Source organism: Hyla sarda, chromosome 3 (assembly GCF_029499605.1).
Source record: "Hyla sarda isolate aHylSar1 chromosome 3, aHylSar1.hap1, whole genome shotgun sequence".
NCBI lineage: Eukaryota > Metazoa > Chordata > Amphibia > Anura > Hylidae > Hyla > Hyla sarda.
The window spans coordinates 139,455,964-139,475,220 of NC_079191.1; the positions used below are offsets into that span (position 1 = coordinate 139,455,964).

At 42.5% G+C, this 19,257-nt stretch overlaps 2 protein-coding genes across 3 annotated transcripts in view; both read right to left on the reverse strand.

The window, feature by feature from the left end:
* WDR49 (WD repeat domain 49) overlaps positions 1-8,198 on the reverse strand; it is a 117,938-nt gene extending 109,740 nt beyond the window's left edge. For both annotated transcript variants that reach the window (XM_056565094.1, XM_056565093.1), the window contains exons 1-2: positions 7,847-8,198; positions 1,548-1,988 (exon numbers count right to left, since the gene is read on the reverse strand). In XM_056565094.1, coding sequence (XP_056421069.1) covers positions 1,548-1,988; positions 7,847-7,999 — 594 coding nt within the window. In that variant the 5' untranslated portion in view covers positions 8,000-8,198. The remainder of the gene's footprint in view (positions 1-1,547; positions 1,989-7,846) is intronic.
* A 7,747-nt stretch (positions 8,199-15,945) lies between these two features.
* The window catches only part of PDCD10 (programmed cell death 10), a 46,631-nt gene continuing 43,319 nt past the window's right edge, over positions 15,946-19,257 (reverse strand). The window contains exons 7-8 of the mRNA XM_056565106.1: positions 17,943-18,025; positions 15,946-16,439 (exon numbers count right to left, since the gene is read on the reverse strand). Of these exons, the coding sequence (XP_056421081.1) occupies positions 16,358-16,439; positions 17,943-18,025 (165 nt within the window). The 3' untranslated portion in view covers positions 15,946-16,357. The remainder of the gene's footprint in view (positions 16,440-17,942; positions 18,026-19,257) is intronic.

Sequence of the window (19,257 nt, forward strand, 5' to 3'; positions counted from 1 at the left end):
GAGGACGCAGGGCTAAGACATCACAAGCTCCCGGCGCCGGCTCCAGCGTTCGGAACAGTTTGTTCCAAACGCTGAGCAGCGGAGTACCCCTTTAATTGATAAGTATGAGAGCTGCCAGTTTACCATTGCATATTTACTAGTCTTCTCAGTTGGTGAGCTAGTGGCATCATAAAAAAGGCAAAAGAGGTCCAGAAAGGCACAGGTCCTGGGTGACAAATCCTATTTCTAAAGGAATCGGGATACAGTATGGTAATGGATTCTATTAGAAAGAGATTGAGCCCATATTACCTGGTGAAGTACATAGGATTAAAGGGGACCGCCCAAGGGCATTTCACAATTTCAGTTTTGAGAAGCTGTAACAATCAAAATGGAATATGGGACATGCCCATTATACACACTCATATGGGACTCACGGAACTGAAGTGGCATCAGAAGCAGGGCATTCGGTTTGATAGGAGCAAATGAAGTCCCTGGGTGTTATTATGAAATGTCATGATTTGAACCAGGCTCCTTTAAGATGAATTCCTTATGGTATAGAGGAAGTAAACTAAATGGTTATTGCTATAATCTTGTGGTATGGTGATTTAATCCTGAGAAGGGGGTGTATGGTCCTTAGGATTTAAATGGGCACTGTCAGATACAAAAACTTTTGATATGTTGTAAAGCATGTATAACCAATAGGTTTTGTAATTGCTTTCATTAGAAAATTTTCAGTATTTCATATTGAAAAAGCCAGTCAAAGAACTGCTTCCCCTGCCTGCTTGGACACATACTAGTCCTGCTGTGTCCATGCGTCATCACCTATGTCATGGACACACTTCCTTGATTGACAGCTGTGAGTGAAGGGCTCCCGACTGGAGGAAAAATCCTCCCACTATCAGCTTGTGTCCCGATACTGTCAGTGAGGACAAGCTGGGAGTTGTAGTTTTGCTAATGCTAGGGGAGATGTGAGCAGACAGCATACTGAGGAAGGGGGCGGAGACCTGAACAGTGAGGCCACGCCCCCTCCCTTTGAGAGGAATTCAGACTAGTGAGCTAAATTAAAAGTGTAATAAAAAAATAAAGGTGCTAGACACATAAAAATTAGATGTACATGGTCAGGATTAGGTACTGAGTGATATATTAAAAAAAACATTTTTTGTTGGATCTGACGGGTACACTTTAAGGTAGCTTTGCACTTCTTATTACAAAAAATGTTACAACCCAGTGATGGGACAAATGAACTGTGGGGACAGGTCACTGGCTATGCCTTGTTTACGCCTATCATAGACCTTTCAGATATGTATAATGAATGTGCTGGGGTTTTTTTCTATTAAGATTTATGCATTTTATTACTTAGTGACATTGCTCATTTATTTAGCCTTTCTACATAGACTGGCAATTATATTTTTTGATCCTGTTCCCATACCTAAGCCGTGCCAGCACAGGGCACACACTTCACATTGTGCCGAGCCTGCGTGACAGATAAAATGAAAACAGCACACAATGTAACCCTCCACCCTTGCCTTATTGATATATGCATTACTTATATTTACATCCATATTTACCTTGTTTACATTGGCCAGAAACACCAAGCTGGTTGCCCATAAATCTTTTAGCTTGACGGTATCTGTGCAGATCCGCAGGCTTCTTTGTAGTTTTAAATTCTCTCCCCAGACTCCCAGTAATCCATCTTTGCTCAAAGTTACATAGCGGCAAGAACCTTTCAAATAAACTACTTTTTGGATGTTTTCCTTGTGAATTAATGGAAGGCTGCGAATATCCTTCCACTGGGGAATTACTGATGATTTCACTCGTTCATCTTTCTCGTAAAGCTCAAGCAGCATGAAGGATGTTAATTTGTCCCAATCAATGAAACCTTCACGACTCACATCTATCTTATCAAATAAATCCCCGTATTCTTCTTTCACACCGCGCCTCACGGCTGCATATGTTCTCTCCATGAATTCCTCCTTGCTCATACATTCTGGCGGATTTAGCTCTGGGGACTGGGAGAAGACATATGTATGACAACATTTTACAAGGACGCTTATTAGTGATATTACAATATTGTGTTATATTAAGAAAATGAGATAACATCGTTACGATTGACATAAGGTCGGCAAACTCTATCACCTACCTAAGTTTCTCAATGTAGGCCAATGTAATGTCAAAATCTGAATATTGATTCTGCCATAAGAACTGTACATGATGTAGGAATTGCAAAGTTAGCAAATCTATTCTCTTTATCTACTTCTCGCTAGCAAGACGACCAGAGACATGTTCTTCATTTTAGGCATTAAATAACTTTTTGTAATTTAATCCATATTGAACAGTGGTTTCATGGCTTCTGTATAATGGGTTCCCTGACAGTCAATTGATCGATCAATCATTCCAATTCGTGCAGTCAGCAAGGATAGGGATGGTTTGTGCGGTGTCGGAACCATCTCGCATTTTCTGCTTGGTGAAAATTGGTTTGCAGGCTGAACTAAAAATACCAGTGTAAATGTAACTATGTGAGGTTTGAGGAGAAAGTTCAACCAGCTCACCCCACCCGGACAGCCAGAGCACGGATCCAGGTGCTGGACGACACCGGAACAAATAGAAAGCAAGGAGTAGGATCCAGCTCTTAAATGCAAATAAAACTTCTTTATTCAACAGACGTAGTCAGGAATAGAAGGGTTACGCGTTTCAAGCGCCAATCGCTCTTAGTCATACGCTTTTAGTCATGACTAAGAGCGCTTGAAACGCGTAACCCTTCTATTCCTGACTATGTCTGTTGAATAAAGAAGTTTTATTTGCATATAAGAGCTGGATCCTACTCCTTGCTTTCTATGTGAGGTTTGGTATAAAGTAACACTTCATATCCCCATGTGCTTAAAAGGGTACTCAGCTGCCCCCGCGTTAGGAACATTTGGTTCCGCACGCTTGGAGCAAGCGGAGGGGGTTGTGACATCAAGGCCATGCCCCCACATGATGTCACAACCACACAACAGCCACGCCCCCTCCCATAGACTTACATTGAGGGGGGAAGGCGTGACGTCATGAGGTGGCGTGGCCGTGATGTCCCGACCCCGGCCACCCGCACCTAGCTTTCTAAACGGACCCCGGGTGCTGCACAGAGAACACGGGGGTCCCAGAGGCGGGACCCCTGCGATCAGACATCTTATCCCCCTATCCTTTTGTATAGGTGATAAGATGTCTAGGGGCAGAGTTCCCCTTTAATAGAGTACTGTATATATATATATATAGATGAGACAGAGTCCACCCAAAGTCATCCAGAATTTAAGGGGTACTCCCTTAATCAACAGGTGCCAGAAAGTTAAACAGATATGTAAATGACTTCTATTAAAAAAAAAATTAATCCTTCCAGTACTTATTATCTGCTGAATACTAAGGAACACAGAGCTCTCTGCTGAATCAGGACCACAGTGCTCCCTGCTGACACCTCTGTCCATTTTAGGAACTGTCCAGAGCAGCATATGTTTGCTATGGGGATTTCTCCTACTCTGGACAGTTCCTAAAATGGACAGAGATGTCAGCAGAGAGCACTGTGCTCGTGATGTCAGCAGAGAGCTCTGTGTTCCAAAAAGAAAATAATTTCTTCTGTAGTATTCAACAGCTAATAAGTAATGGAAGGATTAAGATTTTTTAATAGAAGTAATTTACAAATCTGTTTAACTTTCTGGTACCAGTTTATAAAAAAAAAAAAAAAAAAAAAAAAAAAAAAGTTTTCCACCGGAATACTCCTTTAGGATCTATTCACATGTACAGTATTCTGTGCAGATTTGATGTGCAGGATTTCAAGTTGTGTTCAGTCATTCAAAATCCTGCACATGAAATCTGCGCAGAATACTGTACATGTGAAAACACCATTAAGAGCTGTTCCAATTGGTCTTGCATTGCTGCAGCACTAACAGGTTTTCTTGGTGACAACAGCTGAGTAGACACAAGAGCACTTACTTACACCAGCTGATCATTAGGTAGGTTTCACTATACAGTTGAAAGACAGGTTTTTAATTACTGGATTAAGGTTGTATAGCAGTAATACAGACCCAAGTGCATATATATGACATCATTGTCAATAGTTTGTCATTATAACAGGGTGGGAAATGTTTCTTGTGTTTGACCCTGGAATTATCTCTGCTGATCAGGAGCACAAAATATCTCTTGTTGTTTGGATTTAAAGGGAAAAGAAACAATGTCACTAAGAAACAACCTCGCTCTAGGATGTGATTTGAAAGACTTGAATGGAGATGAGCTGTAACACCAGTCACAGCCCATGGCGTGGTGCTGTTTCTTCTACTTATACTAGACAGCCTGTTTAATTCTAAGCCTGAATTCATGTTCCCCTATGGTGTTATCTGAATGTTATGCTGGTAACTCACTGTCGCCGGCTCATGGCCAGTGCCTGCTCTCTGCTGCCTTTATGCTGACTATTCCACTATTCCACTTCTTGCACTGGCCTGTAGGGGGCGTATGTGCTCTTCTTGCAACTTAAAGAGCCATTGCACACACTTCTCATCTGTTCCCTACCCATCCCTGCTCAGTATTGCCTATTTAAAGGGGTACTCCCCTGGAAAACATTTTATTTTTTATTTTTTTAATCAACTGGTGCCAGAAAGTTAAACAGATATGTAAATTACTTCTTTATAAAAATCTTAATCCTTCCTGTATTCATCAGTTCTTCTATCCTCCACAGGAAGTTCTTTTCTTTTTGAATTTCCTTTCTGCCTGACCACAGTGCTCTCTGCTGACACCTCTGTCCATTTTAAGGTCCAGAGTAGGAGTGAATCCTCATAGCAAACCTATGCTGCCCCAGACAGTTCCTAATATAGACAGAGGTGTCAGCAGAGAGCACTGTGGTCAGACAGAAAAGAAATTAAAAAAGAAAAGAATCCTTCCTGTACTTGCCAGTTGTTGTATGCTCCACAGGAAGTTAAGATTTTTTTAATAGAAGTAATTTACAAATCTGTTTAACTTTCTGGCACCAATTGATTTAAAAAAAAAATTTGTCAAGGAAAGTACCCCTTTAAATGGGCACTGTCATTTGCAAAAATGTTTTATATAATGTAGATAATAACATTATATGTATGTTTGTAATATAAATTGGTTATGTGTATAGTTTTGGGGAAAAAAAGAAAAAACAAAAAAAAAACTTTACAATTGTTACCACTAGGGGCCCCTCCACTATCCAGGACACTATTTTGTACTTGCAGCTATGGCCTTTGTCTTGGCTGAGACAAAATACAGTTATTGTGAAAGAGAGAAACAGGGCTATGGGCAGGCTCTTGGCTTGTCAAGAAGCCTGCTGTGTGAGCCAGTGGCGTGTCACAAAGCAGCAGAGAAGTGAGGAAAGAAGTTCCTACATGAGATGTGAGGGCAAAGTGTCATCTCATGTGGAAACACCCCTTCCTCAGTGAACTGCATGCAGTGTGTGCAACATAAACAAGGGAATTAGGAGACATAAAAGGATGAAAACCGGGACAGGATCAGCACCAGTTAAAGAGTAAAGTTGTTCCAGCTGCTTATCTGCACCTGAGCAATATTGTGGCTCCTTGTGTCTGTAGTGAAGGTGTGCTGTATTTCTGACCTTAATCAGTGTCTTCCTGAACCTGACCTGTGCCTGTTTCTCCTGACTGCACTTGCCTGATACCTGTGTACCATACTGACTCTTCTGTGCTTGACCCTGATTACGGACTAGGGGTATGTGCCATGACTTTCCTGTCTGTTGACTAAACTGATTTCTGTTTACCTGAACATGCAACCTTGCCACCTGCCAATGACTAATGTCTGGACCCCGACTTGCCTTGCCTAACCCATTAGTGCTCAGTTTTCCCATTACAGACTCTCTGTTTCACTAATCTCTGCCTGATCCTTTAGTGCCTCACGCCAGTGTCTTCCGGTCAGCTGAGCCAGCTATCCACACCAGGACCGCTCCTGGGAAGCAACTTGGTATCATTCAGCTTCCACATTCTGGAGCTGTATAAAGGGCAAAAACCTAAAATTGTTGTCTAAATATAAACAAGGTTGTACAACAGGAAATTCAGAAATGATTTTATTATTTTTCAAAATGATATCAGACATAAGATTATTCTGGTTTAAAGGCTCTCTAAGTGAATAGTGCTAAGCTGAATGGGGCAACAACCAACCAGATCACTTTGATGTTTTATTTTGTATTTTGAAACCTAACATGGGAATCGATAACTGGTTCCTTAGAACTGATTTATATACGAGGCCCAGTGGCCCCAATGTTGGGTAATCTCCAGTAATATTTTTGGTATTTGAAACTAGTGTTGCTCGCGAATATTCGCAATGCAAATTTTATTTGCGAATATCGCATATTCGCGAATATAGCACTATATATTCGTAATTACGAATATTAGTTTTTTTTTTTTTTTTTTTTTCACAGTATACATCACAGTGATCATCCCTCTCTGCTTCCAGCTTGTGTGGTGTAAAGAAGGCTCTAATACTACTGTGTGAGACTGGTGTGCGAATTTTCGCCTATGCTAATTTTGTGTATGCTAATTTTTTGCATATGTTAATTTTAGCTTATGCGAAAATAAAACGAGACTGTTACGAATATGCGAATATTCGCGAATATATGACGAATATTCGTCCATATATTCGCGAATTCGAATATGGCCTATGCCGCTCAACACTATTTGAAACTAGGGATCGACAGATTATTGGTTTGGCCGATATTATCAGCCGATACTCACAATTTTGGACATTATCGGTATGGGCAATTACCTTGCGGATATGCCAATAATGCCGCCGCCGCTGCCCCCCTAGCCACAGACGACCGCCGCGCTGTCCCATTGCCTCCCCCACCCCGGGTTTTATAATTACCTGTTCCCGGGGTCCGTGCTGCTTCTGGCTCCTGCGGCGTCCTGCACTGTTGATTTTTTTTTTAAATCAACTGGTGCCAGAAAGTTATACAGTACTTAGCTGCTGTATGCTCCAGAGGAAGTTCTTTTTGAAATTCTTTTCTATCTGACCACAGTGCTCTCTGCTGCCACCTCTGTCCATGTCAGGAACTGTCCAGAGCAGGTGGTTTGCTATGGGGATTTGCTCCTGCTCTGGACTTTTCCTGACATGGGCAGAGGTGTCAGCAGAGAGCAGTGTGGTCAGACAGAAAATAAATTCAAAAAGAAAAGAACCTTCTGTGGAGCATACAGCAGCTGATAAGTACTGGAAGGATTAAGATTTTAAATAGAAGTAATTTACAAATCTGTATAACTTTCTGCCCCCCCTTTATAAAAAATATTTTCCACCGGCATACCCCTTTAGGCCATTGTTTTCCAAACAGGGTATCTACAGCTATTGTAAAACTACAACTCTCAGCATGCTGGGTATTGTAGCCTTGCAACAACTCCAGACACATTGTTTGGAAAACACTGGCTTAAAGGGGAACTCTGGTGAAAAAACAAATGATTTCAAATCAACTGGTGCCAGAAAGTTAAACATTTTTGTAAATTACTTCTATTTAAAAATCTTAACCCTTCCTGTATTTAGCTGCTGTATGCTCCATTTGAAGTAGAGTAGTTCTTTTCTGTCTGACCACAGTGCTCTCTGCTGCCACCTTTGTCCGTGTTAGGAACTGTCCAGAGCAGGAGAAAATCCCCATAGCAAACATCTCCTGCTCTGGACAGTTCCGGACAGACAGAGGTGACAGCAGAGAGCACTGTGGTCAGACTGGAAAGAACTACACACCGGATTAACCCATTTAAGAATGTACAGGTAGACAGTTAAACCAACCAAGATCAATGTTTAAAAGTTCCCGAAGTGAAAACTTTAATGATCGACAACTCTAAGGAAATAACAGGAACATTTCTTGTTTACCACTTATTTCTTAACTTACCTTAAACAGATTTTGAATTTCAGTAAAATCCTTTATGCTAAGCCTGTTTTCGATTGATTCCCCTAGATGTCTGCCACCTTCTGAACCTTCTTCACTTGGCAGAGCGAGGGAGCTGGGCTGTCTTTCAATAACAGGAGGGTTTTGGCTGTTCATCTCTTCTTCCTTAATCAAATCCTTGGTGTCTTAACACTCAGGTCCTGCATTATAAGCAGTGGCTACAAATATAAGCAGCGTACTTATTAGGAACACTAACATAACTGGTAGAAGCCAGAGCTGTTGTGTTACATACCGCAATAAACACGTATAGTTGGGTTGTAAGTAGTCACATTGGACAGTCGTCTCCAGTCCCTCGATTTCCTGGGTGTGAGAAGGAATGCTTTTGTATTTCCAGGCCTCTTGTTTCATAGCAACTCTACACAGAGCTGGACAACACATTATGTCTTGTAACTGAACACACACAAGGCTGGAATACATTGCTCTAGAGATGAGCGAACTTACAGCAAATTCGATTCGTCACGAACTTCTCGGCTCGGCAGTTGATGACTTTTCCTGCGTAAATTAGTTCAGCCTTCAGGTGCTCCGGTGGGCTGGAAAAGGTGGATACATTCCTAGGAAAGAGTCCCCTAGGACTGTATCCACCTTTTCCAGCCCACCGGAGCACCGGAAAGCTGAACTAATTCATGCAGGATAAGTCATCAACTGCCGAGCCGAGAAGTTCGTGATGAATCAAATTTACTGTAAGTTCGCTCATCTCTACATTGCTCCATGCGTTGATCTTCCAATAAACTAGCTGTATATGTATTATATTGCTGTGCGTTTACACAGCAATATACATACCTTAAAAAAAAAAAAATAATTTGTGACCCAAAGTTATCACTGTGAACCTATTTGATTAATACATATTTCCAAATTGCCCTGGAATTTGTTTGATACACATGTACTCCATGATGAGCCTGTATTGTCCAACTAGCACTAGAAATTAGGGAATTTCCTGAACTTGATTTTTTTGGCACAGCTTTAGGGTGCGTTCCCAGAGGGAGTATACGCAGCGTATTTGACGCTGCGCAAAATTTACGGCAGCAGCGGGAAATACACTGCGTATTCCTTGCTCACTATACACACAGTGCTTTCCGGTGGCAGCCCTGTGTGTGCAGTGAGTTTTGGAGGCGGAGCCGCGCATCACAGACACGCCGGCACACGGCCCCGCCTCTAAAACTCACTACACGCATAGGGCTGCCGTCGGAAAGCCCTGTGTGTATAGTGAGCAATGAATACGCAGCATATATCCCGCTGCTGCCATAAATTTTGCGCAGCGTCAAATACGCTGCGTATACGCACTGTGGGAACGCACCCTTACACTGTCTAGTTTAGACCAACTATTACAGTGGTCCCTCAAGTTACAATATTAATTGCTTCCAGGAAGACCATTGTATGTTGAAACCATTGTATGTTGAGACCAGAACTCTATGAAAACCTGGTAATTGGTTCTAAAGGCACCAAAATGTCATCCAAAAATAGGAAAAAAGTGAGGATTAAAGAAAAATAAGTAGATAACCAAGGCTGGGTTCACACTACGTTTTTGCCATACTGTTTTCAATCCGTTTTTCTAAAGAAAACCGTATGGCAAAAAACCGGATGGAACAGTATGGGAAAAAGTAAACCGTATGCGTTTTTAAACAGTATACTGTTTTTAAAAGTGCATACAGTTCCGTCAGTTTTTATAGAAAAAAAAATCCATACGTTTTTTTAAATTTCCATTTTTAATGGGAGGGGTCTTGGGTAGGGACTTTAGGATTCAAATGCGCATGTGCAAAGTAAAAACGTATAAGTTTTTCCCGTATGGAACCGTATACATGTGCGTTTCCCATTGACGTCCATGTTAAAAAAAAAACATATGCGGTTACAGTCCGGTTTTTAAACCGGAGACAAAATTGTGGTCAACCACGGTTTTGACTCCGGTTTAAAAACCGTACTGCAGCCGCATAAGTTTTTTGTTTTTTTTAACATGGACGTCAATGGGAGACGCACATGTATACGGTTCCATAGGGGAAAAACGTATACGTTTTTACTTTGCACATGCGCATTTGAATCCTAAAGTCCCTACCCAAGACCCCTCCCATTAAAAATGGACAACATTTTAAAAAACGTATGGATTTTTTTTCTATAAAAACTGACGGAACTGTATGCACTTTTAAAAACAGTATACTGTTTAAAAACGCATACGGTTTACTTTTTTCCATACTGTTCCATCCGTTTTTTTGCCATGCGGTTTTCTTTAGAAAAACGGACTGAAAACAATATGGCAAAAACGTAGTGTGAACCCAGACTAATATAAATAAAGCAAGTCCTTACATATAAAAGTAAGAAAGATCTGCTGGGAGCTGTATATCACTATGTCAGTGTTTCCCGACTAGGGTGCCGCCAGCTGTTGCAAAACTACAACTCCCAGCATGCCCGGACAGCCGAAGGCTGTCCAGGCATGCTGGGAGTTGTAGTTTTGCAACAGCTGGAGGCACCCTAGTTGGGAAACATTGGTCTATGTAGAGGACAGGAGCTTCTGCAGGGTCCTGTACAGTACACACAATGTCCTAAAAAAGTAATGGAGCCGCCCTCATCTGGTGTCCAAAGGAGCAGCTAACCATGGTACAGAACATGTAATATCTCCTTGTACTGTAGGGGGCGCTACCAGACACCAGTCAGTGCATACGCTTCAGTAATACAGAGGTTTTACCAGTGAATGTCCATTCTGATTGGTCAGATCTTCCAGCCATTGACAGGTTATGCAGATCTAAACTGCCTGTACATTGTATGTTGAGTCTGGTTTCAAACTTACAATGGTCCAGAAAAGATATTGTATGTTGAGGCCATTGTAAGTTGAGGGAGCACTGTAGATGGCTGATTCTACTCTAAAACATTATGCCACAACTTTTGGGTATTATATGACAAAGTTGCACACAAGCTATGCCCCATTTCTGGCAAGTTGGGGCCCTTTACAAGAGAGACATAAAAGTATGTAAAACTTATCATATATAAAATAATAAATGCAGTGCTAGGCATGTAAGGCTGGGAGTTGGCACGGTCTGATCTGATGTATTTGTTGGGGAAGTGCCTGACATGTATACCATCAGCAGCATCCATCATATACACATACATACACCCTTTTTTACGGGATTCAGCTGGATGGGGGTCTGCACTATTCCATCCAGCAAACCCTGGTGCATATGTCCTCGTTGCAAAATGACACTTTTGGCCTATTTTGTAGATAAGGATCCATGGATCAGGTCAAGGCATATACAAGGACCTCTCTCATTTACCAAATGAAGCCTGCTGGATGAATGCTTAAAAGGTGTACTCCGAGGGGAAAAAAGGCTTTTACAGTCATACAGATTTGTTAATTACTTATATTTAAAAATCTTTCCTGTAAGTATCAGCTGCAGTATACTCCAGAGGAAGTTGTCTAGTTCTGCCGTCACCTGTCCAGAGCAGGAGCAAATCCCCATAGAGAACCTATCCTGCTCTGGACAGTTCCTGACAAGGACAGAGGTGTCAGCAGAGAGCACTGTGGGCAGACAGAAAAGAACTACACAACTTCCTCTGGAGCATACAGCAGCTAAGAACAGGAAAGATTAAGATTTCTAAATATAAGTAATTGACAAATCTGATTAATTTTCTGCTACCAGTTCATTAGCCCCCCCACCCCCACCTAAGCATTTTTTTTTATTAATCTTATTAGGAAACCATTCTGATGATTTTCAATAGTAAATCTTTCCTAGGCGTGTGCTTTCTTGGTAACGCTGTTGGGATCTGACACTATGGCGGGACTGCTGCATCCCTAAGCTGCTTCTCTTTAACCTGTGCGTCATGATGAGGAATATACAACCTGTAGAGTACGGACCACATGTACAGAACTAGAGCTCGTGTAGTGCACACCCGGTCAGATCACATCTTTCCATTTTTAACCTGGAAAGATGGAGAAGACGGTCTGATAGATTTGCTAAGGGAAACTGCTACACCAGTTTATTTTGCAGTCAAATGAAGGCTGGTCCCATTAAAACCACAGGTAGAAGAGACAATATGCTCTATGAACTATTCTACCAATAACTCAGTGGTACAATGAAAAACTGCCCAGAGGAACCGCCAAAAAAACTCCACAGAAGCCCTATAAATTTTGGAACTTAAAGGGGTTAGTTATCCAGGAAAAAAAACTTATATATATATATATATATATATCATCAACTGGCTCCAGAAAGTTAAACAGATTTGTAAATTACTTCTATTAAAAAATCTTAATCCTTTCAGTACTTATGAGCTTCTGAAGTTAAGGTTGTTCTTTTCTAAGTGCTCTCTGATGACACGTGTCTCGGGAACCGCCCAGTTTAGAAGCAAATCCCCATGGCAAATCTCTTCTAAACTGGGCGGTTCCTGAGACACGTGTCATCAGAGATTACTTAGACAGAAAAGAACAACCTTAGGAGCTTCTGAAGTTAAGTAATCTCTGATGACACGTGTCTCAGGAACCGCCCAGTTTAGAAGAGATTTGCCATGGGGATTTGCTTCTAAACTGGGCGGTTCCCGAGACACGTGTCATCAGAGAGCACTTAGAAAAGAACAACCTTAACTTCAGAAGCTCCTAAGTACTGAAAGGATTAAGATTTTTTAATAGAAGTAATTTACAAATCTGTTTAACTTTCTGGAGCCAGTTTATCTATGAAAAAAAGTTTTTACCCTTGATAACCCCTTTAACAGCAGGGAGGTCAGTGACAGCAGATGTTCAGGTTTCTTCAGAGTTTTCAGAATAAAATAATCGAGAATAAGTCTCAATACATAACTAAATGCAGCTGAACTAACACAAAGATCTTACCACAGGATCATACAGATTCTACAAATTGAATGTCTACAAATTGCCGCTTTCTATGCACTCCTAAAAAAAGCCAACATTTTTAGGCTGTTGCCAAGATCCATTGGGAGAATTCTCAATGAATCACATTTCCAATATTATGAGAACATGTCTCCTGGATCTGCCAGGTAGTGTGTTATGGAGACCTGGGGATAGTGATTAGAGATGAGCGAACTTACAGTAAATTCGATTCGTCACGAACTTCTCGGCTCGGCAGTTGATGACTTTTCCTGCATAAATTAGTTCAGCTTTCCGGTGCTCCGGAAAAGGTGGATACAGTCCTAGGAGACTCTTTCCTAGGAATGTATCCACCTTTTCCAGCCCACCGGAGCACCTGAAGGCTGAACTAATTTACGCAGGAAAAGCCATCAACTGCCGAGCCGAGAAGTTCGTGACGAGTCGAATTTACTGTAAGTTCGCTCATCTCTAATAGTGATGTAGAGGGTCATTTCCATACACACTATCTACATTAGTCTTGGCTTGTTGTAGTGCAAAACTTGTGTAAGAGAAGGGATGTGGAATACAGTTTAAATTAAGAAACAGTCACATGGAAATACAGCAGGAGGCGATAGGGTGTCCATTACAATCTGCCAGTAAGGACACCAGTTTTACACAAGCAACCACGGAAACATTTGTAAGATGAACATATTACAGATCATAGTGTATCAGTATTATAGACGAGTATATCAATAATAATGGGTCAGCATTATCAATCAGTAATACTGAGGTTGTCTTCTAGGGAGGAAATTAAACAATGTAAGCTAGCCCCTATACGGATGTATTACTAGGGCAATATAGATGACAAACTGATGCAATATGTCAGTGGTCTCCAACCTGCGGACCTCCAGATGTTGCAAAACTACAACTCCCAGCATGCCCGGACAGCCGTTGGCTGTCCGGGCATGCTGGGAGTTGTAGTATTGCAACATCTGGATGCCCGCAGGTTGGAGACCACTGCAATATATAATTAACATACCTCTTATTAGTTACCTGACCCTTCCAGTGCAGTTATCAGAGTTTAAATGGTACCCATCATCAAAACAAAACTTTTGATATAGTGTAGATCAAGCCTTAATGATTATCTTTCTAATTGGTTTGTATTAAAAATGTTGCATCCTTTGTTTTTTTTTTTTTTACTATTAAAAAAGTGACCACTAGGGGTCTCACTAGCAAGCCTATGTACTTAGACTCATGCCAGACTGCAGGCAGGACACACGCAAGCTCAGAGTAGCTTAGAGTTAGGAGGATGATAGGTACTCTTTATAGATATGCAAATTAGGATTTGAAGCCTAAAGGGCGTTCCCCCTTGGCTGCTAGATCAGTGTTTCCCAACCATGGTGCCTTCAGCTATTGCAAAACTACAACTACCAGCATGCCTGGACTGGACAGCCAAAGGCCTGTTGGGAGCTGTAGTTTTGCAACAGCTGGAGGCACCCTGGTTGGGAAACACTGTGCTAGATTATAGGATAGAGGAAAGTATAAGGCCGGGGTTCACACTACGGAATTTTTGAGCTGAACTCTGTTTTGAACTCTGCGCTTGGAAATTCCTTTGCTGGCAATGGGATTCTTATACACCGTGCATACTGCAGAGTTTTCGAGGTAGACTTTCCGCCCTGTAAATTCCACCAGAACTTTAAAACTTGTTTGCAGACATTGCTGTATATGGGGATGGCAATGTCTGCGCGGTCCTAGCCGCACCTGAAATCTCTGACCGGATTTAGTCCATCCGGAGATTCAATAGCGTAAATCTAACCTAAGGCCGGGTTCACACAACAGAAGGTCTACATGGAAACTCTCCCTGCGGACATTCTACAAACTGCGGGCGCCGGCATAACATAACACCACTCGGAAATCCGCTATCTTAATAGATGGCAATGCATTTCTGTGCTTACTCCGTAGAAACGCTGAACACGTTCAATGTTTTTTGCGGATGTAGGAATCAGGATTTCCGTACCAGAAACATTGCGGAAATTCTGCTGTCTGCACAGTGACGCAGAATCCCTTTTGAAATCAATGGGATTCTGCTGCTGCTGAATTTCTGTGCTGAATTCCACACTGAAATTCTACCATGTAGACATAGCCTTACAGTACAAACTAGTGGTTGTTAAGTAGGGGAATAAAGGTGGTGACCAGTGAGGGGAGTGACTAACTAGTAAAGGGACTGAACTGTGCCGGGCAGCCAAGGAGAACACCCAGTGGGCTCCATGTGGGTGGTGCTAGGAGCAGAGGGTGCATAGCTTTGGACAAAGGAATTGTGGTCATCCCATGCACATCGAAATTACTTAAACTGTATTGGAAAGCTTGCAGCTGGCGTATCATTCTGAATCTGCCACACAGGGCAGCCTCACATACATCTGGATCAGTCCAGACTGATCATGCACAGGTGGGGGTTTCCTTGGTCAGCCCCGGTGGGGGTTTCCTTGGTCAGCCCCGGTGGGGGTTTCCTTGGTCAGCCCCGGTGGGGGTTTCCTTGGTCAGCCCCGGTGGGGGTTTCCTTGGTCAGCCCCGGTGGGGGTTTCCTTGGTCAGCCCCGGTGGGGGTTTCCTTGGTCAGCCCCGGTGGGGGTTTCCATGGTCAGCCCCGGTGGGGGCTTCCATGGTCAGCCCCGGTGGGGGGGGTTTACATGGTCAGCCCTGGTGGGGGGTTTACACGGTCAGCCCTGGTGGGGGGGTTTACACGGTCAGCCCTGGTGGGGGGGTTTACATGGTCAGCCCTGGTGGGGGGGTTTACATGGTCAGCCCTGGTGGGGGGGTTTACATGGTCAGCCCTGGTGGGGGTTTACATGGTCAGCCCTGGTGGGGGTGTCCTTGGTCAGCACTGGTGGGGGTGTCCTTGGTCAGCACTGGTGGGGGTGTCCTTGGTCAGCACTGGTGGGGGTGTCCTTGGTCAGCACTGGTGGGGGTGTCCTTGGTCAGCACTGGTGGGGGTGTCCTTGGTCAGCACTGGTGGGGGTGTCCTTGGTCAGCACTGGTGGGGGTGTCCTTGGTCAGCACTGGTGGGGGTGTCCTTGGTCAGCACTGGTGGGGGTGTCCTTGGTCAGCACTGGTGGGGGTGTCCTTGGTCAGCACTGGTGGGGGTGTCCTTGGTCAGCACTGGTGGGGGTGTCCTTGGTCAGCACTGGTCACGGGGTTTACATGGTCAGTCTACTATCAGAAAAACGGTCTGGGTCACAGTCAGAAAAGACAACAATCTACCAAGAAAATAGAGTTTAACAGTTGTAAACTATTTATTGAATATTTGCCACCAAATATTGTTAAATACATAATCTTGCAGCTCTTCGGTTTCAAGTTAAAATGTCAGAAACAGAACACCAATATTTACAATTCTTATAAGGAATGTTATATAATGACACATTAAGGCGTAAATTCTTTTGGCTTATAATTCTGAAAAGAATGATAATAGCAAAAAGTGATGCAAAATCTTCATTGTGAGATTATGATAAGCTACAATAAATCTTACAAAAATATGGTGTAAGATGGCAATAATCCCATTAAACATCCTGCATTTATGTCCCTCTGGCGGAACTGATAATTTATACAGTCAAAACTTAATTTACATAATAAAAGTAGCTCTGTCCACCACTTAAAATTACAGCTCTCATTCATTTACACATTTCAGGCCACAGTTTTAAAGGTCTGGAGTATCAAGTTGGTTTGATGAATTAGGCGGTTGGCACTTATAAATACATTTAATGCCCTGCAAGAGAAAAAAAAAGGAAAAAGTTAGATAAAGCAGGTCACTGTTCTGCCCGAAATATCTAAATGTGGTGCAGACACTACTTTCCAAGTCTGGATATGCCATAATGTCCCCATGTTCTCCATGTTGATTGGTCATGTGACATACAGTACCAATACAGCTGCAATTTCACCCCATGCAACGCATAGTAGAGAGTGATCATGTGACACAGGTCTACAGAACCAAGAAGTGCTTTTTTTTTCCCCCCCAAAGTTGAGCTGTAGATGCAGTTTCATCCACTAGTACTCACCTAAATGTATAAAAAGAAAACAGCTATACGATTTATAGCTTCATGACAAACTGACTTCCAAAAGCAATAAGATTGTAAAGTTATATTTAAGTGGGAGAAACTTTTCTGCATTAGGCTGGATTCAGGTCAGAAATCCTATTGAATTACAGCTTTGTAACATACAGACTATTCAAGCAATAAATAGTTTCCAAAAACAAATTGCCACCCCAGACACATTTTCATAGACTCCTATCCAGTGACCATATCACAAAGCAAATAATACCCTTACAGGACTCAATGAGTCACAAATCTACCCACTATGCTAATACAGACCTCAGCTATCAAGCTTATAAAAGGCCAGGTTCACATTTAGAAATTTCCCACCAGAATTCTGCTCCGGAATGTCGGGTCGGAAATTCCACTGCATGAAGCTTAACATGCAGGTGCGTGGGGTTTCCGTGAACCCATTTACACTGGAAATTTCTGACGGAAGATTCCGATAAAAAATTAATAAATAATAATAATTCAGCCAGAACATTGCACCTGCTCAAGGTTCTGGCGAAATCCGATCCGCAGACATTGCTGTTTATGTGAACGGCAATGTCTGCGCGATCCTAGCACCGCGCTTGGAAGCCCCAGATGGAAGTTTTCGGTCCGGAGCTTCACAAGTGTAAACGCGGCCTAAAAAGTTTGGATCATGCTGCAAATGATACATGTGGCAATGTAACTTACAGCCAGAATAAAAAATATATGGTCTCAGCAAGAAGACCCAGACAGATGTATTCCATTTGGTAAACCATTTCTCATTCTAGAGCCCTTTACTGTATGTCAACAAAAATATTGATGCAGTGCCATGCACTTACACCAGGTAGTAGGGTTGCCGAGGCAACCATACCAAACCCAGCAAGTTCCGTGCACGAGCCCTATTCCAATTAATAGGACTCATGAACGGAGCTTGCTGGGTATTTTATGCTTGCCTCGCTGTGAGCGGTGTCCACCGAATTATGCAGAGTGCCTCCTAATGCACAACTACATATCTGGGCTGTCCAAAGACTATCTGGGCATGCTGGGAGTTGCAGTTTTGCAACAGTTGGCGCCACTATGGTTGGGAAACACTATACTACACACTGCTGGCCAATCTTGGACTGCTGCCACTAAAGGGCCAATCGATACACAGCTCTTATTTCCTACTGTGAAGTACAGGACTGTAAGTCACTTTAGAGAACAGTACTTACTTTCCATCTTTAAAATAGGTTTTGAGAGTATCACTAAAACTTTTAGAATATTTTACAAATTCTTTCTTTTGGTGCTCAAGCGCCTGTAAAAAATAAAAAAATAAAACACAATAGGTCAGTAAGTTAAAACAATTAAAAATCTTAGAATTAATTTGGGTTTTTACAATACATCAACATTTTTTTACTTTCAAGCACTTGGGATATGCCTACATAGTTATTTTTCCCTTTTTTCTAACAAAACGGCAGCAAAAATATTTGCAGTGACACAAAACGGAGGCAAACCATGGATTTAAAAGGGTACTCTCCTCACCAGATGGCAGGATCCATGCATAAAATCCCCACAACTCCATACTTCTGCACTAAAGAGAGTAGTACATAGAAAAGTCCAATAAACTTGCAATTACGTCTACCGCTCACTTTAGCGCCAAGTATGGAGTCGACAGGATTTTGTGCGTGGATTCTGCTACCAGGTAAAAAGGTATTTTTTGAGGTACCCTTTAAAAATAGAAGACAAACCATATGTTTTTGCACAAAACACTGTAGAACAATAATGCAAATATGGTAATAAACAAACCCCTTTATCATGTCAGGACTTTTTGCCATAGATAGGATATTGGAGCTAGCTCTTGCAGTTCTAGTAAAGCCCATAATCTTTTCTAAACACATTTTCCTATTAAAGGGGTACTCCGTTGCTCAGCGATTGGAACAAACTTTTCCGACCGCTGGAGCCGGCGCCGGGAGCTCATGACATCATAGCCTCGCCTCATGACGCCACGCCACCTCAATGCAAGTCTACGGGAGGGGGCGTGACAGCCGTCACGCCCCCTCCCGTAGACTTGCATTAAGGGGGCTGGGCGTGATGTCAGGAGGGGGCGGTGCTATGACATCACGAGCTCCCGGCACCGGGTCCAGGATTCGGAACAGTTTGTTCCAAATGCTGAGCAGCAGAGTACCCCTTTAAAATACTAGCCTATTACACAGCTTTGCCCAGTCTCCCTACCTAAACCTAAAAGCAACAATGACACTCTTGTCCTAATATCCCATCTACACCACTAACTACTCTCTGCACCTGCCTGGTGGAAAGTTGGCAGGATGTATAAAAGTCCCCTGTAAACTCTGCCAGCCCAAGTGTAATGCCATCAGGAGATGAATCGGAAGCCCCAGAGACTTGCATGGAACTTCAGATGAAAAACTCTACTCTCACATAAGTAGGTGGGTTAGGGTTGATTTTACTCTACTATATTTTTAGTTTACTTATAAGTAACCAAGTATAAGTGTACCAAGCTCTCTCCAGCCATTAGTATGTATGTATGTA